At 27.4% G+C, this 26,521-nt stretch overlaps 1 protein-coding gene across 2 annotated transcripts in view; it reads right to left on the bottom strand.

Moving 5' to 3' along the window:
- LOC100206085 (uncharacterized) overlaps positions 1-8,378 on the bottom strand; it is a 38,032-nt gene extending 29,654 nt beyond the window's left edge. The window contains exons 1-2 of one of the 2 annotated variants that reach the window (XM_065799954.1): positions 8,050-8,378; positions 1,742-1,935 (exon numbers count right to left, since the gene is read on the bottom strand). In XM_065799954.1, coding sequence (XP_065656026.1) covers positions 1,742-1,896 — 155 coding nt within the window. In that variant the 5' untranslated portion in view covers positions 1,897-1,935; positions 8,050-8,378. The remainder of the gene's footprint in view (positions 1-1,741; positions 1,936-8,049) is intronic. The other variant, XM_065799956.1, reaches the window with a different exon arrangement.
- Between the last annotated feature and the right edge of the window lie 18,143 nt (positions 8,379-26,521).

Raw genomic sequence — 26,521 nt, forward strand, 5'->3', positions numbered from 1 at the left:
TAACTGTTCATAAAAAAAAAACCGAATGCTTTGATATTAATGAACAAAAAATAGACAGCTATAACGTAGTCATCAGTTACATGATACAAAATAGTTAAAATAGAATACCATAAAATTCATTAATAAGACCATATAACTGATTAATAATACAATAAAAAAGTAGTTTAAAATGTAACAAATGTCATTAAAGTACAAAAGAGGATGATAAAAGTTAATGTAAGTACTCTCCTTGTAACTTCTACTTATTTAAATCAGGTGATGTATGTAAAAAAATAAAAATATTATGAACAAAAAAACAAAAAACATTCTAGTCTATAAATTTGTGGTTTTTAAAAAAATAAAATTTAATTAATAATTTAATTCCCTTAATTATTTTAATGGTTTTTACTTAAAGTGCACCTAATTTTAATATCAATAAAATGAAATTAAAAAAACATTAAACATAATTAATATCATAAACAGTATATATATATATATATATATATATATATATATATATATATATATATATATATATATATATATATATATATATATATATATATATATAACCCCTAACTGGTTGTCAAAAAGTTTTTCTGTATTTATTATTTTATTTATTACTTGATAGACTGCCTGCCTTAACTAAACACTCAGTCGATGTAGCAGCACTCCCTTGCAAGTCAGGCTATAAGATAGTCGATGTAGCAACACTCCATGCATGATTTACAGTAAAAAAAATAAAAATGAAAACATTTTATTAAAAAAATAAAAATAAAAACATTGTTTATATTATTAAAAAAATAAAAATAAAAACATTGTTTATATTATTAAAAATATTCAGAATGTTTTAAAAACACTCCAAATGTTTTTAAAAACATTCTGGTCGATTAAATTTGCGTTTTTGCAGTTTTTTTACAAAACGATTAATTTGTAATTAAATTAATGGTTTTAACTTTCTGACAACACGGAAATGTTGGACAAAAGTCAAAAGTAATTAAAAGTTTAACATTCATATATTTTGTATACTTATGTGGGTTGGATGGGTTTCTGTATGCCATATTCTAATTTAAAGTATATAAATTCATAAAGATTGCCATTAAAACTATATTCATATCTATTCTTTTTAAACTTTATTATAAATTTGATTTTCAGAGTATTTATGAAAACTAGTTGATTATATTGGAAAATGAGGTTTAAAAAAAATAGATGAGACAAATTTTTGCTAAGACTAAACATTGTGATTATTTTTCAAAAAAAAAAAATTTTCATCAGAAAAATTTTAAAAAACCAGGGTTGGAAGATTAATCAAATGTTTTTTACATATAATTATTCTGTTTTTTTTACTTATAGAAAATTGTTCCATTTTTTAAAATATAGATAATTATTCTGTTTTTTAACTTATAGATAACTATTTCATTTTCTACTTACAGATAATTATTCTGTTTTTTTTACTTATAGAAAATTGTTCCATTTTTTAAAATATAGATAATTATTCTGTTTTTTAACTTATAGATAACTATTTCATTTTCTACTTACAGATAATTATTCTGTTTTTTTTACTTGTATATAATTATTATGTTTTTCTACTTACAGATAATTATTCTGTTTTTTTTACTTATATATAATTATTATGTTTTTCTACTTACAGATAATTATTCTGCTTTTTTACTTATAGATAATTAGTCTGTTTTTTTACTTTAGATAATTGTTCTGTTTTTTAAAGACACAAAATAATATACGCATGAAATATAAAACTCACATATGATAAAGTATTTCTGAATCATCTTCAGTGCCAGAATCTACTTGCAGTTGTAATGACTGTTGAAAAGAAGTCTCGGATTGTAAAATTTCATCATTGAGTTCAGAAACTGAGGATTCATTTATTGAAAAATCTGTCAATACAGATTCTGTCATTGTATCATTTCCATTCAGTTTCAAAAAAATAAAAAAACACTAAAAATAAAAGAAATTTATGTTTATATTGCATGATATCTGTTTTTAAACATATAATTTTTATATAGTATTACATATCAGATGGGTAACAATAGAATATAAAAACTTTTTATCAAACATATTTTGAGACCTCTTTAGGTAGTTTTTCAGTTCTTAATTTTGATTAATCACAACTTGATTAAAATAATCTATTAGTAATTTTGTATCAAAAGAAAACTGAAGAAAGCATGGCCCCAAAGCCCCCAGATAAGCAATTCTAATAGCAAAGATAAAAAAGAGTAAGAAGATAATTTAAAAAAATTTGATACAATTATATAGTAAGATGATACATAATAAAAAAAAAGATATGTAAAGAATTTGCTTCAAATACCATATTTTTTATAAACGCTATTCAAATTTATATATAAATTTACATCTTTAAATTATATTTACATTTTTTAGTCTTTATTTAAATTTAGTTAGTCTTCATTTAAATTTAGTTAGTCTTCATTTAAATTTATCTTTTAAGATAACATAAATCCTCAAAGATTTTATCTGCAGAAAGTTCATATTTTGTCATAAACCACTGCATCATTATCATAAGACTCATTATTATTTTACACTACAATGTAAACTTGTTTACCATTTAACTTTGTGTAGAAGTAGTTTATTATGATAAAACGATATACTTGTGTTCATTAAACAAAACATGACAAATGTTTTTTCCAACTACTGTATCTGATAAGAATTCAAAAAGCTCTGATAATTGCTTAAGTTATGGCTCCTGAAATGCTACATAACATTTTGCATTTGAAGAGCTTTATTAAAAATATTTTGACAAAACAGTTCAAGCCTTTGTAGTGAAACTGTATTGCAGGCTTAGACAGGAAAGACGTGATGTAACTGACCACGCTTATAATTTTTTTTCTTCACAATTTGACCACAGCAGTTTTGATGTTTTAACAATTAAAATGCTATAAAAAAAAATTATTAAACTATGAATAACTTTTAATCGTTGATCTTTTCTAAAGTTTTTATTTTATGAGAAGGCTTTAAAAAATTAATTATATTGATTGTTTAAAATAGATGTATTTTGTGCAAATTAACAAATTATGTTATATTTAAACTTTTTTATGTAGGCATGTACTTTTTATGATAAATTTAAACATTTGAAACAAAATTTTTCCATGCCTTTCTAAAAATCTTTTGAAAGATCTCATCAGAGCATGAAATGATTAAAAATTACTATTTTAAATAGACTACGGTATTTTTTTAAACAATTTTTTTTTTGTGCAATTTTTTGGAAAAAATAAATGTTTATACAATTTATATATATATATATATATATATATATATATATATATATATATATATATATATATATATATATATATATATATACATATATATATATATATATATATATATATATATATATATATATATATATATATATATATATATATATATATATATATATATATATATATACACTGCCGCTCACGGAAGTTAGGACAAAAAATATTTTTTCAAAAGAACAATATTAAAATGTAATTACGTTATAAAATTATTTACTTATATTAGTAAAATTTATGTTTATATAAAAATAAATCAAGTTAAATAAAATTTGTATCAAAAAAATTCTAAAATTAAGTTATTTTAATGTAAATATATTAAAATAACTAAAATTAAAAATAACATAAATTGTATTCACAAGTAAAAGTCTTATCATTTTAAATAAATAAACAGAGAACGCAGAAACATATTAAAGGTCACGTATGAACCTGTACTTTACATTATCAACTCAAATCTTTTAAGTTTGTCATTTAACAAGTATTTCTATTGTTTACTGTGTTTTTGCAGATATTTTGTGTATTTTGTGTTAGTGTTTTAAAAATTTCAAGTGCAGAAGTTCAAAGGTAAAATTAAAAATTATTTTTTTAGTGTAAATTCTAAATATTGAAAAAAATATGCCTAAAGGTAAGCCAATAAGTGTTGAAAAAAGGACAGCAATACTCACTTTGCTTCAAGAAGACTATACAGTTAGAAAAATAGCTGAAAAATTAAATCTGAGTAAATCAACAGTTAGCTATACGATTCGTCAATATCGAGAATCTGGAAGTTTGGAAGACAGAAATCGTCCAGGTCCTTCTCGCATAACAACAAAAACTGATGACTGATGTATAAAAATCATCAGTAAGCGTAATCGAATGTTAACTGCTCCACAAATAACAGCTATTTTCAACTGTGATCGAGAAAAAAAAGTTTCTATCAGTACAATCAAACGAAGATTGCAAAAAGCTAATTTGCATGGTCGTGTTGCTATCCAAAAACCATATCTACGAAAAGTTAATCGACAGAAGAGATTCCGTTGGGCACAGCTCCACAAAAATTGGACGATGGATGAATGGAAACAAGTACTCTGGACCGATGAGTCAAAATTTGAAGTTTTCGGAAATAAGCGAAGAGTTTACGTTAGAAGATCTGCTGAAGAAAAAATGCTAACTCAATGTCTGGTTCTAACAGTAAAACATGGTGAAGGCTCTGTGATAGTTTGGGGTTGTTTCTCTCTGGATGAAGTGGGATATTTGCATAAAATCAATGGTATAATGAGAGCAGAACATTATAGAGATATCCTGGAAACAAGTGCAATCCCTTTGGGACTTTGATTAATCGGAGATAATTTTATTCTGATGCATGATAATGACCCTAAACATACTGCATTGTTATGTAGAAATTATTTAGAATCAAAAAAAGCTGAAAATGTATTATGTGTAATGACCTGGCCTCCCCAAAGCACAGACCTCAACCCCATTGAGTTACTATGGGATGAACTGGATAGAAAAATTAGAACTGTATGTCCAACATCAAAATCTCATTTATGGAACATTATAGAACAGGAATGGAATAATATTCAAAAAGAAACAATTAGAAAATTAATTGAAAGAATGCTGAGAATAGTTAAAGCAGTTATTAAATCAAAGGGTGGTTTTTTTGACGAAAAAAAAATTTAATTACTATAATGGTTTTTGTACATTTTTATTACATAAAACTGACTAATAATATATTTTATATTGAAAATGTATAAAAAATATAATTTTTATTAATATAAATTAAAAATTCTATAACATAATTATATATTAATTTTGCTTTTTCGAAAAAATCTCCACTGTCCTAACTTCCGTGAGTGGCAGTATATATATATATATATATATATATATATATATATATATATATATATATATATATATATATATATATATATATATATATATATATATATATATATATATATATATATAAAACACTTTATAATTTAAATAAAATTTGTTCATTCATTAAATAATCATTAGAAGTAATTTGTGAAGCTTTTTGCATAATAAAACGTTTCAAAAACTTAAATAAAACGTTTCAAAAGATAAGTCTTAAAGTAATATATTTTAAATGCAACTAAAATGTAACAAAAAGTTAAAAAAAGTTTTGAGTTTCATATTTTTGAGTTTTATTTTTGTGCTTATGTATTTTCTTTTTCATTAGGAATTGTTTCCTTTTTGCATTATTTTTTATTTTATTTTCTTCCTAGTTTAAGTTTAGCTAGCATTTCTTTTCAGCGCATTTCTAAAATGTTTAAAAATCATCTAATCATCTAAACAGGTCAAATTGTCAAAAAATAAAATCATTTCCGTGATCAGCAATAGCGCTTGATTGCATGCCATTCCTGTCCAAGCCTGGTATTGCCAGCCATAGTCTTTTCCAAACTGCACTCCTTTTTTATTTCTATCAGTTTCAATGCAGTTTAGTTTTAATGAGAATCTCAAGATAGTGCAGCCCTGAGAATTACCAAAAATAAGGTCAGCAATTTTTTGCTGACCTTACTTTTGTTGTTTTTTCCTGTAAAACTTATTACCTGAATGGCTGTATGATCTGTCATGGAATTCAAATTGTTTTTCTGAGAACTTCTTGATAGTCATAATTAAAAAGTTGTAAAAATGTCTTTCTTAAAAAAAAAATTTGAACAACCTTAATCTAAGTTAAAAACCTGTATATTAATAAGCAAAATAGTAATGAATATAGATTTTTTTTTTCTTCTGAATTTCGTTACCTGCATTTTCTTGACTGAAAGTGATTGGTTTATTGAGCTGTAAAAATGTTCATCAAATATTAAACTTGTAAAACCAGAGTGTGAATAAGTGAAGATAATAATATCTTAATTCATAGCTGTGTTTAATGAAAGAAACTAATATTACAAACCATGAGTTTTAAGTTACCATGATTTTTCTTCAAAATATTTAATTAAAGAAAAAAGCATTTGGTGTAAACTAAAAAATGTAAGTGCTTAAATAAGCTCTGAAAACAAGTGAAAAATGTATAGGCAGGCATAAAAAGTTCAAAAGCACTTCTAAATGGAGAAGATTAATCACTTATTTTTTCTAAATAATTGTAATTCATTTTAACATTAGATTTTTACTCAAATGTTAGTCTCATTTTAAACATTTTTTTAAGAGTTTTTTTTATGTGCTTTCAATGAAGTGATCAAAGTTGCACATAAAGTTTTGTGTCAGAAAATTGACTTGGTTTGACTAAAAACATAGAATAAAGTTTGTTGTAGTTTGAGGCTGGTTAAAATTAAATTTTTGCTCACATTAGTTCTCAAACTTTTGCCTGTGGAATGACCTGATGCAGTTAAACATGCCTTTAAATTTTCTAACTAAGTTAAATAAATGTATATAAATAGGATTTAAGTGAAAAGTTAAAAATAGACACTTTTCAGTCTTTTAAAATAGAGTTTAAACTTTTAATAATAATTTAACACTTTTAATTTAATAATAACACAACATGTCCATTATGGCATTTAATAAAATTTGTTTTAGTATGCAGAGTAAAACTGTTGTTTAGATACAGTTTTGCAAACCGTGTTTTAACAGATCTTACTCCGTTAATCTGTTAAAACCGTGTTGATGCAAATTAAGCTACTTTTTTAACCACATAAACATTCAAATACTATAATGAATCAACACTTAACTTGGTAATAACTTCAGTTAGCTTTCAATATAGTAATCGATCCATGCAGCATAATTTGCATCAATAAAAATTAAACGAATGTCGTGCACCACATGTCCAGGGTTTAGAAAGAACAGAGAGGTTGATGATAAGGTGGATGTGTGGTGAGACTATGGATGTATGATGGTGTAAAAGTATACACCTATATATTTGTATAACATGCATATGTCATTATACATTTAATAATAATATTATATTATAGATATTATTATGAAAAAATATATACTTTTTAAAAACCATTGTTTATCCTGGGAGCTAAAGTCACCTCTTTCAATACATCTCATTTTTATTTAAACAAAAAATTAAACTAGTTTAACAGCCTTTTTTGCTAAAATAATAGTGAGAATGATAAAATAATAGTGAGAATGATAAAATAATAGTGAGAATGATAAAATAATAATGAGAAGCTAAAATAATAATGTATTGAAATAGGTGACTATGGATAAAAGCTCCCAGGATAAACAACGATATGTTAAAAATAATTTTTATTCATCATATCTATAATATTATATTATAATTAAAACTATTATGGTAGCTTAGTACAAAAGCAGCTGTGTCACTGCTGCTTTTGTACCATTTATTTTTAGTGATTATTTAACTCTAATAAGCAAGTCAAACTAAATCATTAGGGAATTCATACCAAGTAGGATCAATCGTTCCACCATTTAATACTGAGTTTTATTACACTCTCCATTAATGAGTGGAATTATTTACAAATCAAGTTAAATATCAGTTTTTTTTATGAGTTCAAAAACAATTGTAACTTTTTTTAATTTTACAAAATTGGTTTCAACAGCTTTTATTTTTAGTTACGGTGAAATGGATAAATAATTTGGATGCTTTATTTTTAATCTAATTTTCATTTATCTTAAAAGTTTTTTAATTTGTTAGTTTGTTTTTTCATGTTCGTGGTTGTTCTCCTCGTTTTAGTTATCCTGTAGGACATAAAACCTTCCAGTCAAAATATACTCAGATCTATTGTAACCGATGTAATACTTTAACTGAAAATATATTGTTGTTGTTATTATTATAGACAAAACATAAATCTATATTCTTAAAAAAACAAATACATACCTGTAAACTGTGATTATCCTTTAATATAAGAAAATTAACACTAACAACCAACTTTACGTATATTTATATAAGAATAGCTCCAATTTCATAAAATATACAAAAATATAACTACATTGTAAATAAAAGTTAGTGCGGAACCTTGTCTATTACTACATATAGTTACTGACTTTTTTTAATTATATCTGAAAATTTGTTTTCGTTTGATTGCCAATAACTTCCATTCCGTATTAATTTTTTTGTTAATGATGCGTTTGTCAACTGTTTATTTTTCCCAAAAAGTTCCGGCAAAGTAATTCCGGATTTCCGAAAATTTTAAACGCGAAGAGACTATTTAAATAAAAATTAAAATCTCATAAAGTGTCAGCCTGAACAGAAAACTTTGATCAATTATTATTATTTTTTTTTTTACTTTTCTAAAAACAAAATTAAAAATATATATTTTTTTATCATTAAGTTGAACGTATCGATAGATTCAAGACAAACAATTGATTTTGCCATATTTCAAGTGGCACATGATAAATCAATTATGATAAATTTGTGGCAAATTTCATGTCGCTATTAATAAGTTGTGATTTACTTTTGTCGTTATATTATACCTTGTTTTTAAAATATCGCTTTAAAAGTGAACCCCATTAAGTATTTTAAACAAAATTTCTAGCGCTGAAATAGTTTATATGTAAAGATTAATTTTTTGTTTATAAATGCACAATTTTAACAAGAGGCTATTAGTTATTTTAATAAAAATATTATTCTCTTTCTTTTTTTTTACGTTATACGGAATTAGTTTTATATTCACAAGATATTGTGCATAGCATAATAAGCTATATATTTTTTATCATACTTGCATATGTAAGACAAAATTGAACAGGTAAGACAAGATTGAACAGGTATTTTTTTTGAAAATATGTGTAATAACTCAATAGCACGAGCATTTTTGCGGGTTTTTTTTTTTTCGGTTATTTAATTATTTACGTACCACTGTTTACCTTATTTGTTACTATGCAGTTCATAACACTTTTTATTTGTTGCACACTTTAATATGAATGATTATTTATCACTTCCTACTGCGCAAGTTTGCTTCCTTTTTTAAGGAGCTTACTTCATGAACCACAATTACTTAAGATCTTTCTTCATCTGAAGCATTTACTTAAAGTAATCTCGATAATATATTTACATATGTTGTTCATACATATTTTGTATATCAATATTTGTATTGATTTACATTTGTACATACGATGTATTCTTTGCTTAATTTAGCTTAAAAAAAAGCAAGGTTGATTTAGTTTAGCTAAAAGTTTGAATCTTTAAAAACTGTATGTTCTTACAATACATTGATTTTTTATTTTAATCAAAATATTTGGCATTTTTAGGTTAACATTTTTAATTTTTTTTTAATATTTTCATTTGATTATATATTTTGTATAATATTTAGATTCATTTCTAATTTTTTATAGCAATTTTAAAATCGTTCTGCTTAAAACTTTTATCTTTAAAGTGCTATAACTTGGTCATGAGCATAAACCTCTTTCCTTTGAAATATTGGTTGTCTTAAATAAAGGAAATTCAATGCAATTATTACGTGATCTCGTGATGCATTAGATTGTATAAATATCTGGATTGGTCAATAAATTTTGTTACATTATTCACATAATAAGACATGCAATTACGTCTTACCAAACATTTGTCACTCTTCTTTGTTATTATTTTGTTGTTAAAATCAACAAATGTTTTTAAAAAGTTAGTGGAATGATGTAACCAATAAATCAATATTATTTTTTAAAGGTACAATAAACGTAAAACAATTACTAAAAAAATAAAAAATAAATAATGTTTGATGATGTTTGATCAGACCGTCAGTTTTTTGTTTAAGTATATGATCATTTTGATTTAGTTTAAATATTAGAAAAATTTCTTTTAAAAACCTTTGCTCTTAATTAAATCTTTGCGTTACCAATAACAAACTAGACAAAGGTTTCAAAACTGGAATAAATCTCTTCAAAGGAAGCCGTAATTTGATCTTAAAACAAAAACAATGATCAGCTTTAGTTGGAAATTCTGTATCTTAATTAGTCTGAAATTTGTGTTTAACCTTTATTTCTACTCTTTAAAGTAATGCTTAGTATCTTTTTAGGCAATTATGGTCAGTTAAGAAAAAAAAACGCATTCAATTTTTTGTCTTCGAAGATCCTTTGTTGGAGAGTGTCAGAACATCCTGAAAGATTACTTTTCTTAGAATTTTCTAAATTGTACGATTAGACTCAACAAAAAATATTTTAGAATTACAAATGTAGGCTTTAATAAGTACACATTAAAGTTTATAAACTAAAAAAAAAATCTTTATAAGAAACGGTTCAATCAACGGTTCATGAAGATTCGATTAACAGTTCAATAGGAGAGTCAAAATTCATGATTTTTAACTTGTATGTCGCTGAGTAAACAAAACGTATCTTGTTGTGAGGAAAAAAATAAAAGCAAATTTAAGATTCAATATTTTTTGCCAGGTTTTAACATGTTTTAAATATGTAGGGGAAAACAGGGTGAGACGGAACAAAAAAATTTGCTTGCGTGCTACGCTTTAAATTTTCCATAAAAACCATACAAATCGGTTTAAAACTATAGTCCAATGAATTGTCATGTTAAATAATTGCAAAACCCATTATTTAACCATCAAATTAAGTTCAAGGGCTTGGTTTTTTAAAGTGACACTGTTTGTCCCATGTCACCCCATGTTGGGGTAAAATGGGACAATGGTTGGGGTGAAATGGGAAAAAAATAGAAACAAATAATTTTAGGTATTATTTTATTGTTTATTCTACTCCTTATAAAACATAACAATACACAAAATTTATTTATGTTTTACAAAAATAAAATATCATTCTAAATGCATTTTTAACTTTGTTTAACAGGTTGCTTAATGTTTAAATGAAGTCAAAATTACGTTGATATCTGAGGGGTAACTTTTTTTCTTTTTCTTATCTTTATCTTCTTTTTTTCTTTTACATTCTGATAAACTTTCAACTAGTTCATTTCTTGTTGGTGTGTCAGTCAATACCAGAGACCTAGAACATTTTCTTTTTGCACTTTTTCTCTTTGCCACCCTTTCACCCGTTTTTGGAAATGGCCTTATATCTTCTGCTGTTCAATGGTAGGCAGAAGTTATTAATGAAAAGAAACAGCTGATTTGCTGTTTCTTTTCATTAATAACTTCAGATACAATACACAGTGATGTGGGGACTGTTTGTTTGTCAGAATTGTCATTTGCTGGAATTGGTCGATCAGATACATAAGAATATAAAAAATTGACATCACTGAAAACATATGGATCGTACGGAAAAATGCCAGCTGCTTTAAAACCATTTTGAATGTTTTTGGAAGTAAAGACTCTCGTAAAAGTTATTCCTAAATTTTCAGAAATGTCATATATCGTCATAGGAGTATTTGGATGTGCCTTTAACCATAAATCACATGCTGAATTATAAAATTTCTTTAATGGCCCAAATACTGATCTGTTAAGTGGTTGGAGTTTGTGGCTGCAATGGGATGGCAATGTCAAGAGCACAACATTGTTTTCCTTAGTCATGCTTATCCATCAGTTCAATCGATATATGAGTTTTGTGGTTGTCCATTATTAAAAGTAATGGATAATCCTTGCTAGGATGTCCATACTCTACAAAATGATCAAACCATTTCAAAAAAAAATTCTGTATTTATCCATCCACTAGGATTAGCATCACCTTTTGTACTTGTTGGTGCACCTTTAAGCATATGGCTACGAAAGTGGACACGAAACATCAAAAACGATGGAATAAAATTTCCAAGGGCATTAATGCAACCCACCATTGTAACTAGGGTTCCCCTTTCAGCAGAAGTTACCTGTCCTACTTGCTTTACTCCTTTACCAGCAATCACTTTCACTGGCTTATGAACAGTTGTCAGACCTGTTTCATCAATATTGTAAATGCAATCAGCAGAAAAGTTATAACGCTTCTGCACACTGTCAAGGTTTTTGAAGAAAGTATCTACATTTGTGCGATTGAAATTAGTTGTTTGACTGAGGCTGGTAGCTTCTGGTATACGAATAGATAATTTTGTACAATTTAAGAATAAATAAAACCATTCAGTTCCAGCTGTTTCACTCTTTTTCCAGTTTTCTGGTATTTTAATGTCATTTTTAATTGCATATTGATATGCAAGTTGCTTTGTTTCTCTAACATCAAGTCCATAATGCATATTAGATGCTTGACGAAGATATATCGAAAGTTCATCTTCTTGTGTCTTATTAAAAATATATTTATGTTGTTCATCAAAGTATAAGTTACTGTAAGAAGTTTCTTTATTAACCTTTGTTTTCCGCTGTAAACTTGATTTTGAAATTGTATATTCTTGTGCAGCTGCTCGTAGTGATAAACTGTCAGATTCGACAGCCATCACAGCAGCTTTTATTGTATGAGTATCAGGCTTTAACCAACTTGTCACTTGTTGCCAGTAGTAGGGTAGACCACGGCACGTTGACCCACATTGTTATTATTATTTTTATTTTTTTAATGTAATAATTTTAGGAACTTTATGTCTTACTTTATTTTTAATCGAAAAGGTTTAATAAGACCCTAAACTATCCAAAAATATCATTAATAAAAAGATCATATTCGGTTTTCAATAATAGTTTTTGTTAGGTTGTATTGCCTGGGTCAACATATTCCGATAACGGGGTAAGTTGGCCCAGGCGAAATGCATTATTTTACTGACGTATAAAATAATGCATACATAGTTTTGACTTATAGTACACCGTAACACGTGGTTACTTTTTGCCATAAGTACTTTAAGCCACCACAGAAAATTTGAGTTTCATGCTTTTCCTGTTCAAACGTCCTAGAAGTGATGCGTTGTTTTCTACTGTTTAATCTATATTTGGCAAACATTTTCAAGAAACCATATTGCCATTGCCGCATACTAAATAATGTAACTATCTGTTGGATGTCAAAAGTAACTGAACTTGGTCGTGAAATTTACTATGCAGAACTTATATGTAGTGTCCTTTTATCGTACACACTACCGAGATAAAATTTTCTGAGTTTCTTAGAATAACACTTTGGTAAAAAAATTTTTACCAAAATTTTTTCACCAAAGTTTTATTCAAAACTAATAAAAAAATTCTTATTAGTTTTGAAAAAAAAATACCTAAATTCATTTGAGTGAGTTTTTATGTAAAAGTCGGGTAACTTTAAGCCGAATTTAAAGTAATCATATAGGGTAGATTGGGGTAACATGAGCACATTAAGCAAAAGTTAAAATGTTTTCAAAAATAATTATGCTGGAGTCAAAATTTTTGCTAATAAATAATTCTTAGGAATCTCTACTCATGATCCACTCAGATATTTGGGCACCCAAAATTTTTTTCTTAAAAACACAGAGGTTTTAAAAAAGTATCAAAACAGCTCATATTACCCAGACCACTTGGTAATATGAGCACATTAAATTAGCTCAAAAAAATAACATTATTTAAGTAAAAAAAATCCCAACCTGACAATTAGAACTAATTTTTGGATTATAAAGATTCGTTATTAACAAAACTTATCATTAAAAGATTAAATTTTAAGCCACCTTTTGTTAAAACAATACTACTATGTTTTCCACAACAACAGCAAAAATTAGTTCGTTATTTGTTCAATTTTATTAACTCAATCCTTTGAACGATAAAAATTCAAATTTTTTGAATTTAAATTGCAGAAAAATATTTAGTATTGTTAAGGTATTAAAGCTTTTTACTATGTTTTATTTTTATTCAAAAAGAAATTCTAACCACTGCTATTTTAGAACCTTAAACAAGGTAATTTCAATGAAAAACGCTGGGTAATTTGAGCATGCTCATATTACACAAAAATGGTATCTTTAAATAAAGTCAAAACTATATATTTTTATATCTTGTTTTTCAAACAATAATAAAACGGATTTTTAGCTAACATATTTTTTTTTGTGAAAAAGTTAATTTCATTATTTTAGCACCGAAGTTTCCCGCCGCATATTTACTCATACGTCATGATATTATTTTAACAACGCAAAAAATTTAACAGCGTTTTGATTAGATGATAGCCGCGAATTACTGCGTATAAATTCACGCTAATTGTACTGATTCCTGTTATCACCACATAATGTCGATTCAAAAAATACAAAGCAATTTTAACTTCACTGCTTACATCTAAGAAATCTTCAAGTAGGCTCATATTTTAAATAACTTTAAGTTTATTTTTTTACCATATAAATAACTTATATATTATTATGTTAATTTTTAAATAAAATAAAAAAATTAATTGTTTGCACTTTATATAAATATTTTTAACAAAGAAAACATCGTTCATTTTAAGTGAAAAAATAAAAAAACTTTCAAACATATCATTTAAAACCAACGGATGAACCTGTATCAACCGCTAAAAGTTATATATCATTAAACACCACTATGGCATTGATCTCATGGTTCAAAAACTGCCTGCCTATAGCTGTCTAAACGAATAGACTTCTAAATTCAAATAATTACGTTCACGTTTCTCGTTATTGCGTTTTTTATAGATTATTATCGATAATAATAAATTTAAGAGGAATTAAAACAAAATAACTGCAGTTTGACTTCATAATAATTTTTTTAATAGACTTAAGTTTTAAAAAAAATATTTTTTATTGTTTTGATTTTTAGTTACTGCATAGTATTCACTCAATAAACATTTAGAATTGCATTGAAACCACTATTTGGCATTTTTTATGCTACCATTTTGAAGTAAAAAAAACTAAATAAAATACGAAATTATGAACTTGTACCTTGTACAAGTTTGAGACATTATCAATAATATTTACTTTATATTTATTTTAAAATTTCCGAAAACAATAAAGTTAAACGTATTCAATAGAAAAAAACGCGACAACAACCATTAGCGTTAATCTTTGCGTTAGTCTTAGATGCTAATTTATACAAAGAAACTTATCAGCATTTAAGAAACAATGCTCTTCAATTTAACTCTCTCCATCATATCAAATAGTAAAAGAGGCTAAAAATAAATGTTACCATGAAAACATTCAGGTCAGTGACTACTCTGCAGAGGTACCATTACAAGATCTTTTTTTTCATACTGCATCAAGATTATGTTCAGCTTATACTGTTGTGTTAAATTCGCTATTGCTTAAAGATTGTACTACACCAACTCTAATATACAAAGCTGGCTTTGATGGTGCAACAGGGCAATCTGATTATAAACAACAGTCAAATGATACTAGTGAACTTAATACTGACAGTCGCTTTTTATAACTTTCTTTGTTTCTCTAGAACTATATTGTTTCAAAGATGAGAAAAAACAGGTTGTTTAGAGAAATCCGAAACCATCGTAAACTAGTTACTGTAGGCCTCTCAGATTTAAATATAGAAAAAAATCAAAAGAAGTAGTTCTTGCAAAATATGAGTCAAATATGGCTTCTATTAAAAATATAACATTATCCAATGTATCTGCTTTATTGGAGGACAGTACAATGAAGAAGTTGTAGAACAACATATTGTAAAAATATCAATGAGAGATGGAAAAATTCAAACTATTATTTCCTCAGCTACCAACTTTTATCAATGCTATTCAGTGTGTGGTGCATGTCCAACCGAAATGAACAATCTATCTTAAATAGTTCAAAAATAATTTGAGAAGGCAATATCAGACATGGTGTTTCAACTTTGCATGCGTGGATAAGGTTTTAAGAATATATGCTCCATATCACTTATCAAGATGCCAATTATGAAATGGCAGGCTAGGACTGAAGAAAAAAAAAGTATTATTAAACTGAGAAAGGTTCAAGTTTAAGCTGAATTTCAAAAAAAGATGTGTCTTGTCATAGGCCAACCAAGAGTAGGTTCGGTAGCTACATCAAACAATAGTAACACAGCTAGGCGATTTTTCAGCAATACGATGTCTCAGCTAATAGAATGAACATATATGAAAATCTTATGAAAAGGCTTCATATTATTCTGGCCACAATGTCATGTGATTATGACGTTAGCTCATAAAAATTTAAAACATTCTGTTGGGAAACTGCTTCGCTATATGTAGACCTGTATTCTTGGCATCCTATGACCCAAACACTTCATAAGATTTTAATTCATGGCTATGAAGTCATTAAATTATTTACTTTTCCATTAGGTATGTTTTCTGAAGAGGCTCAAGAGACTACCAATAAGGTTTTTAAGATCTCTTATGAAAATTTAACAAGAAAGTACGATCGGAAATTAAACAATTTAGACCTTTTTCACCGTCTTTTTTCTGCATCTGATACTTTAATTTGCACGTTTAGAAAGAAAATGCATTTCAAAAAAAAAGTCTACCGCCTGGTGTCATTTAACTATTGCATGAGTAAACAACAGAATACTCTACCTAAAATATAAATTTAGATAATATCCTTGTTGTTAATTTGTTGGGTGATTTAATTTGTTGTTAATTTGTTGGGTGATTTAATGGAATTTTTTATAAATGGAAAAAATTGGAGTTTTTAAATAATTTGCGTAATTACGTAATAAAATTTAAAGTTTTTTCAAAACAAATGTTATTTTTTCTGCAGATTGTGTTTTTCAATGTAATAAACTGTTTCTAATAAAAAAAGTTAATAAAATATTTGTTTTGGGGGTCTTAGCTAGAAAATGTCACTTTTGACCCACTGTGGAATGTTTTAAAACCGTGTCAAGTAAATAACATAGTATTTTGTGTGTTTGCCAACAAACTCATCCCATTTGACACAGCCTCTAGATGTGGAAAAGTATTTTGACTTTTTGGAAAGAATCACCTGCAGGCAGGGCCGTCCCAAAGAGGTCTCTCACGAGAGGAAGGGGGGGGGTGTTGTATATGTTTTTTGCCAACTAGAGACACACAAAAAAAAAAGGGTCCTCAATATTTAACATTTGCAAACTATAATTCAAAACTTGTCAACTGAAATGCTAAATGTACAAATGGGTTAAAACTCCACAACACTTCTAAAAGGACATTTTCGATTAATAAAGATACTATTTACATAGAATAGATACCTCCCAATTTAGTTATTGTTTTATTATTACAGAACAAAAAAAATATTTAACTCAATATACAAAGTTTTTTGTGTTATTTTTATTTTTTATTTTACTTTATATAGATTGAAGGGCATTTGTTTAAACAATATTTCCTCATTAACAGTGTTTCCTCAAGTAAATTTCCTTTAGTATTTGTTTTAACATTATCGAGGTATTTACAAGTATCAAAGAAATAAGTATTCGAATAAAAAATATAATAGTGAAAAATAAACTTTGTTTATTTTAGAAAAAAATTAAATTAAGATAAAATACTCTTATAATTATTCTGGAAGCAAATTTAATTACAATTTATAAATGATTGAAAAAAAAAACAATAATTAACTTATATTGTTAAAATTAAACGCCTTTTAAAGAGTGTTGAAACTTAAAAAAGCAAAAAATTATGCAAACTTGTTGTTTTATAAACAAAGATTTGAAAATGATTGCTAAAAAAAGGATTTTAATCAATAGTTTTAGAAATACTTTTGTTTAATAACGAGTAATCGTTAAAAATTGGCTAATCGTTAATAATTGGCAAATGTCATCAAGTGTGGTAGTCAAAATCAAGGAATAGTCACAAGCTCAACGAGATTTGGCTATTGACGTGTTCAAGAAAGGTAAAACGTTTAGACTTATATAAAAAGCAACTGGAATGTCATTAGAAAACGTTTAGATATGTGAAAAAAGAGCCAAGAAAGTGTAAAACGATTTCTAAAATTGATCGACAAATTGCCAAGAAAATGCAAAAAAACCCCAATTTTTATTAGCCCTAAAAGCGTAAGGCATTTTTGAAAAGGAATCTGGAATCCAAGTGAGTGCATGTACTATTCGAAATCTATTAAAAGAGAGTGGATTTAAAGTAATTGTTTCACACAACAAGCTATTTTTTTTAAAAACCCATCAAAACTTGCATTTGCTAAAATATATGTAAGTATGCCGGTATCAATCTGGAGGAAAGTTTTGTGGACTGACGATTTGAAGTTTAAACTTGTGAAGTCAGATGGAGCTCAAAATATATAGTGAAGCGTTCACAGAACATGCTAATACAAAACGTTCGCAACGTTCGTTGAACGTACTTGAACGTTTTGTATTAGCTGGGGAGCATTGTATCATGAAACAGTAAAATTTGGTGTAGACGTTGTTATGGTTTGGGGGATTGATGGCTTAGAATGGAACAAGAAATTCGGAGTTTATTATTTATTACAAACAATTTATCTTCCAACAAGACAACAACCCATTAATCGTAGAAAGCAAAAGAGTTTTTTATTCAAAAGCTTATTGAGTTATTTGAATGACGAGCTCAAAGTCCAGATCAAAAAAAGATCTGGATCAAAAAAGTGACACTCAATGTCGAAAAAGAAAAGAAGAGCTAAAGATCATTCTCCTAGAAGCTTAGAATAATCAATCCAGACATGACAAAGAAATTAGTTTAATCAATGAAAAATTGGATTGTTAGAGTCATAAAATTTACATATTTAACTATAGATAAATCAACTTGCTTTGAAATGGAGCAACTATGTATCAATATTTTGTGAAAACTTGGTGGCATTATATACCAACCATATTTATTAATAATAGTTTTAGCAGTATTAGTACATTAAATTTCAAATTTATTAAAGTCAACATGGTACCCAGAAGGTATTGTAAAGATATTTCTTTTCTCTGAAATCTAATTGAATCAATTGTTTCCTTAACTTTACGGAAAGGTTTTTTTTTGTTATAATCCTAGCTTGTAATGTCTGATTTTCCATTTAGTAGCCTAAATGCAATATAAACCCAAATGATCTTATTTAACGATGCAAATTTAAAATACCAAGTCAGGGGCAGATCAAGGGGGTATCCTGTATTGCCCAGGATTCACCCATAATATTCAAAGAAATTATAAAAAACTCCGTTTCATAATATAAAAAATACTAAACTTAAATTTATAGTATACTAATATGTATATATGAGTTCTTTAAAAAAATAAATATTGCTTTTATAGAAAAACATACACGGCTACAACAATGTTTCAAAGACTTCACTCTCCTATGTCATGTTTTAAAATACCGCTACTAATCGGGGTTCTTTTTTTAATGTAAACTGAACCGAAAGAACCCTTTTAATCAATCGTTATCAATGATATATTATATAACTAGATGTCTAACTTTCGGGATTTTATTGGACAAAAAATGAAGCCGCTTATTTTTGTTTATAACAATAGTCCGCCATTTGTAAAAAGGGCAAAAGCTGAAGCCGAAGTGTGGAATAAAAGTTAAAAATGCAAGTCAAAAATTCCCAATAAATTAAAAATAATTCAAACACAAATTTTAATAATTATAAAATACTTTTAAAAGTTTTTTTATGAGCCTACGTTTATTAAAAAGTATTTTAATTCATAAAAATGCTTCAAAAGCGTCCTTTTTTAATCGAAAATAAATTAAGGAATCATCAATTATTATTTTACAAGTATTTTAATTCCCGCTTAACATTTTTACGTAAATAGTATTTAAGTTTAAAATATATTTACTTTATTTAAGAATAGAAAAGTTAAAAATATTTGTTTACAAAGTTAATCCGTCATTTGTAAAAAGGGTAAAAAGCGGCTTCACTTTTCAGATCGAAGTTAGACGTAATACACCTATCCGATCGGAAAAAACGCGTAGAAATATTGAGGTCTGGATCCAAATTGTGTGGGTAAAATAAAAATAAACTTTTACGTACAAAGGATTTCTAAGCAAACATTAGGATTTCCTTTTGTTTAGATCATTTATCCTAAGATAAACACTCATAGTCGATTTAGATTTAATTAATAAAATGAAAGTTTATGAGTTAAAGCAGTATTTAAGACTTCGAAATTTGCGTGTTTTTGGAACAATGAGGGAATTGATTGGTCGTGTATTTTCTGCAATGAAAAACTTTATTTAGCCTGTACTAACTGCTACCGAGGTAGTCGAAGAAATTAAAGAAGAATATCAAAAAAAACTTTTAATTAACAACGTTAAATGCAGTGATCCGTTTATCTTATTAGATGGTTGGTTACCTGAAGAGGACAGTATTAAACAATGGCCAATGGTTTTGTATCCAGATATTTTTAACTATTTGATGTTTAACCCATCTTATTTAGGCAGCAATGACTTTAATGATTATAAAAATTCAAAAGCTTTTAGTTTTTATAAAACAGGCTGGCTTCAAAAACTCTCATATCACTGTTTAAGTGAGGAAAGTCCATTTTGTGCAATAAAAGGTGAATGCAAACATTTACAACGTAATAATGATACAAGCCATAAACTGTGATTGATTATAGAAAAAGAAAATGCAAAAATCTGACCTTGTCACTGTACATGTATGGCAGGAATGAGCCAAACATGTAACCATGTTGCTGCGGCAATGTTTAGAATTGAAGCTGCCGTAAAAATAGGCTTAACAAATCCGGTTTGCACAATGGTTTTAAATCAATGGCTTCCAAATCGAAAAGACGTTTTACTTGTTAAAATTAAAAATCTTGATTTTAGAAGAGAAAATTTTTCTCAACATTAAAAAAAAAAGACCATTTGTAGACAGTTTGTATAAGAAATTTAATCCTATTTCTAATTATTCTACTAAACTTAATCTTCAGGATATTGCAAAAGTGTTAAAAAAAATAGCGCCTAATTCCATCATTTTTAATGCTGTCTTGAAACCAAAGATTGACTTTAGTTTCGAAGTAGTAAACAACATTAGTACTTGTCAATCAAATCTAATGAGTGTTAATGATATACTGGTAATGTAAAAAGATATATTATCACTTGAAAAAAATATAACACTTCATATGACACTTAAAAATATTGAAGAAATTGAGTAGTTGACCAAAGGACAAAATAAAAACTTATAGAAAATATAGAATATAGAATATAGAAAAGGTGTTATAACAGCTTCAAAAAGTTACGATATTTGGACAAAAATGAACAAATTAAATAAAATTGATGCTGATATGTGGGAGTTAAATCAACGTAAATCTGGCATGTCATTTGTTAATTCAAACATACCTGCAATAAAGTATGGCAGGGAAATGGAACAGAATGCTATTAATTGTTTTTATGAAATTTTAAAAATCAATCATAAAGGTGTAGCAATCCATGATTGTGGGTTATTTTTAAATAGAGATATTCTCTTCATTGGTGGTAGTCCTTATCGTATTGTTACTTGTTTGTGTTGTCCACATGCATGTTTTGAAGTTAAATGCCCATTTTCTATAAATTACTTGTCCCCACTTGATCCAAGCGTAAAACTTCCATATTTGATTAAAAATGATGTTGGTATTTCTTTAAACAAAAATCATCCATATTATATGCAATGCCTAGTACAAATGGCTGTTACAAGGCACTATATCTCATATTTTATGGCGTGGACACCTCATGGAAATTTTATTGAACATTTAAAATTTGACAATAACAAATGGTAAGAAATCAAGTGTAAATTTATAGACTATTACAATAAATATTATTTGAGCACAATTTTTATTAAACACTAAGCTTTGTTGAATAATTAGAAATCGGATTAAACTTGTTATGCAAACTGCCTACAAGTGGTTATTCAACTTATAATCAACCAAACTTTATGGCTTGTGTCATTAATACGTTGTGAATATCTGAAAGCAAGAATGGTTGGGAACACCATTGGCCATTGTTTAATACTGTCCTCTTCAGGTAACCAATCATCTAATAAGATAACTGATCACTGCATTTTACATAGTTAGTTAAAGTATTTTTTGATATTTATCATTTAGTTCACAAACTGCTTCAGTAGCATTTAGTACAAGCTTAATAAAGATTTTCACTATTACAATATATGGTAGTTTGTTTTTTATTTGAAAAAGAAAAATAAATATGGCTACATTTCTAGAAATTTCTGTTTTTTCTATTAAAATTCTGATTCTAGCTGCTTTAGCTCGCTTAATTTGCGTTTCAGCCCCCCCCCCCCCTCCAACGATAAAAGTGACAACTATGTCAAAATTATGACTGTTCCTTTTTTTATATTACCGAAATCCTGGAATTGTCCAATATCAGTCCCGGCATTTCGAGAACGAACGTGCGGGGCGATTAACACCCCCTTTTTGTAGCAATCGGCCTCTCCTTCTACCATTTGTCCTCTGTATTGAGTAAACTTTGTTATAAAGATCAAGCAATATATTTATTTGATACTATAAAGTGCCTCTTTTTTGAAAAATCTATGGTTCGTGAGTTATAACTGTTTAAAGTGGGAATTACGGCATAATAAAATTTTTTTTCTTTATGGACTCGTAAGCATGATATATCGTTAGGAAAATAATTCAGCGCAAAGTAATTTTTTTCTTAGTTCGTTTCGTATAATTATTAGTGCTGGATCAGAAAGGGGCTAGGGAAGCGAAACTTGTTGCTCTTAAGGTGATCGTCTAATAAAAAATATGTAAAAAATCATTTTTGTTATTGGTGTAGTTTAAAAAAGAAATTTTTGCTCTTTCAGAAAATATATACTGTTACACATGTTTTTTAATTAGATTTTTCCAAAATTTACTTTCTAAAATGACATGTATTAGTTTGTTCCCTTAGCGACGTCCTTAGCAACAATGTTTTTTGGTTGTTTTGGGCCAAAATTATTAACCAAACTTGATAATATAAACTTTCTTGAAAATGAAGAAACTTAAAGCATAAAAGGATTTATTGATAAAAAAAAATACCAGGAAGGAGGAAATAATTACTGTACACGATCATTTTAATTTTTTTATTTTTATTTGTAGTTTTCTTTGTTTGTGATATTTCAGATTAAAAATAAGCAAATCTCAGCTTCTATGAATTATTTTTTAATGAAAGTTTGAGGGTTTGTTCATCTGTATATAAGTTATTATGTGAACCAGAATCTAAATAATACCTTAAGTATTTTAGGAGTTACGGATGGTTTTTGTTGAATTTTACCCCTTTTTTAATTTCTCCAAATACGAAGAGCTACCATTATGGATCTAAACATAATTATAAGTTTTTACTGGTTCACATACTAATTTTATGTATATCCTGCATGCAAACCAAACATCATGCAAAACGAATGAACTAGAACTCTTTGTTTTAAGAAAGTGATGTTTTAAGCATTTTTTTGCTGATTCAGCATTAAAGAACGTAAATTATTTTTTAATTTTTTATATAATACAAATATAACTTCTTTATGCTGAAAAATAAAATAAACTTTTCAACAAATTGTCTTTTTTATTTTTTTACTAGACGACTACCTTAAGTTTAGGCCAGGAAGGCCAAGTTTTTAGGTCTTTTTTGTTCCCAGACTTCCATCATCGCAGTTTTTTTAAAGTATCTTTATTTGACACTATAATGAAATTTTCATACACCCTCCCCTCTCCCCACATGGTTTTAATATTATTAAAACTTGAAATATTAGTAAATTTTATTTCCAGAAATAAGTTAACATTAACATCTTCCACCATAACAATCAGATAAAAAAGTGATAAAACCACTAGGAGAAATTCCAACAAGAAACTTAAACGTATTGTGTTGTTTATAATCAGACCAAGTTGAAGCTTGTGCTAAAAGAGACTTGGGTCGTTCAATAAAAACTTCAGCACAATCAATAATCACACAACACTTGTAATTGCCTGCATTCTTAAACACTCTAGACAAATTTTCCCTGATGGTTTCACGTGGAAGTGACACAATAAGAGCACTAACTAACACACTGCTTATAAGTTTAATCCATGTGGTAAATGTGTTAGAAGAAGTAGTAGGAGAAATTCCAAATTGTTCTGCAAGGTCTTCATTAAGAATACCAAGACAAAGTCGCACAAGTGTTAAAAAAAATTTGTCAAGATGAGAAAGTTTTCTATATTTAGTTGACTGAAATCTGCGCTTTAATTTGCTAGTATTCTGAACATGTTTTGGTAAAACAGTAAAGATTGAACATACGATTACAACCACAATGTTCTTTTTTCAAACCTTCATGAACATTACATTCTTGTTTTTTAACAACCCATAACACCCTATTACTGCACAGTTACCTCTGTTACCCATCGTGTTGAATTCAAAAGATGAGATAAATAGAAATAAATACTAATTCAAATACAGATATTTAGGAGGTTTTTTCGACTTTTTAAGCCGCGCAAAATGGTAGAATTTAAGTTGGATAGGTGTGTTAAGTAAATGCCGTACTTAAGGTCAAAAAAATCCCAACTGTTTCAGGATTCATTTGACCCGAATTTCCGGTAGACAACAAAAAAAAGTTGGAGGAACTGTTACGGAGAAACTGTCCGCGGAGTAAGTTGTCTGGTCGGACAATTTACTCTGGTGTCACGTTAAATAAGTAGACAGTCAGTTCTGCGCAAGCGTAACACCTGCGCAGATACAGCGCAAAGCTTCCGTTAGGTAGGTTAAATCAATCGTTAAATAAGTAGCCTTGTTTCCGTTAGGTATAAACTCAAAATACAAAAATAATCATATTTTAAAATTTTTTTAAATTATATAATTAAAATACCAGTCTATAATTACTCTGTTGAAGGTGTTTAGCAGCCTCTGATGGAATAATAAATTATTATAATAAAAAAGTGTCAACTTTGTGGCAGCGCCGTACTATCGCAAGTGCAACAAGTGCAATCGCACTGGGCCCCCTATTAAAAAATTAGAAAACTTCTCCAATACCATAAATTACTACGAATTAAAAGAAAAAAATTTTTTTTTAGTTTCTGCACAGGGCCCCCAAAAGTTACAGCACGACGCTGCTTTGTGGTATGTGTATATATAACCCACTATTTAATTTAAAGTTTTTGTATAATTTATGATTAAGAGTTTATTATTATTGTATATTTTTTATTATTTTATGTTTCTGAAGTTAATTTTATACTATGTCTCAGCATCTCAAAACTCACCGTTGTTTTGGGACTTCCATTTTATGCATTGACTTATTTGTCAATTTTGCTCAGAACTATTAGTCAATTTTGTTATGTACTTTAAAGTTGCAATTAAGTATTACTAGAAATACTTATTGAAAACAATCTAAGGCCAAATTAACTGTAAATTTATTGTGGATTTGAATCTAATTTTCAGAAAGTGACCCTAGGTACAGTTTAAAAAAAGCTTATTGTACCTAGGGCCACTAATTTTTAAACCCTTTTACTTGATGGAATTTTATTAGTATAAGTCAATATACTTATACTAATACAAAGTAACTAGTATAGAGACGTAATCGTATCAGTTTCGTCTTCTTTAGACAAGTCTGGGGCCTTGAATTTGGACATTAAAAAATCTGGCAATAGGTACACAAACTTCCCTTAGACCTTATTGGACCTCTTGCCTTAATAAAACTTGAAAAAAATGTATTATTACAATTACTGATAATTGAAGTAAATATATTGAAAAATTAACAATTTATGCAACTACTTTATTTTATAGATTTTTGGTACTCTTCAAAAAAGTTTAAAATTTTAGATTATTTGATAAAGTCTGCTTATTTTCCTTAAACCAATCAATGAGAAAAAGGTCCAGAGTTTAAACTGGTAGCGGTAAAGGTTTGAAAAAAGCTATTTGTTAATGATAGTATTGTTGTAGAAAGGGGGTGTCGAAGTTCAAATTTTTCTAAAGTTTTCTTTAAAGTTTGTCAATACAGTCTAAAGACAAGGCCTTAGATATTTTAAGAGATTCACCTGGCTGGCATGATGATACCTTGATTGATATAGCACAAAGTTTGTTTTTATATCAGTTTTCTATAATATTTGGGTTTCCAAGTTTAAAATATCTGGATTTTTGCATTTTTAGTTGTTTTAATTCAGGTGGTTTTTCAGAAAGTTACAGTTGTATGCAAACAAATAATGTTAGAAAATCATATTGGGTGTTTCTAAGTAATGTCCTGATGTTGTTTTACATTGGAAGTGTGTTCAGTTTTATGATTCACTCTTTAATAGTTTAAGTAAAGATGATGCGCCATTATTAGTGCATAGAATTGCACATGAAAATGATTGTGATTTTTTCTTAAAAAGAAATGCAATGGTTTTGTGTAACAGTATCAACCTAAGTTTAGTTATATAAAAAAATAATGACATGCGGTAGCATTACCTGAAATGTAGCTCAACTATCGTTTGTTCTTAATTTTGTTATTGGCATGATGATTTGTTTTGCTCACTTTGTAGTTGTTTTTTTCTTACTGTCATCAGTTATTCAACTAGGGTTATCGATATAAGATATAGTCAATAGGTACTGTTATTAAAGTCAGTTCTTTATTTACATACATCTTGTTGCAGTTGCAGTTAATTATAGTTACTATTACAGCTACACCAAAAGTAGTATTGAAAAATATGGCTATGTAATTTTTAATTATGAGATATTTGATCAATTTTTTATAGAATATTTTGAAAGTATAGACTATTCTGGCATGTTGATATATGGCTGTTTTAACATTTTTAACATTTATTTGATTTAA

This window comes from Hydra vulgaris, chromosome 06, assembly GCF_038396675.1.
Source record: "Hydra vulgaris chromosome 06, alternate assembly HydraT2T_AEP".
In the NCBI taxonomy this organism is placed as follows: domain Eukaryota; kingdom Metazoa; phylum Cnidaria; class Hydrozoa; order Anthoathecata; family Hydridae; genus Hydra; species Hydra vulgaris.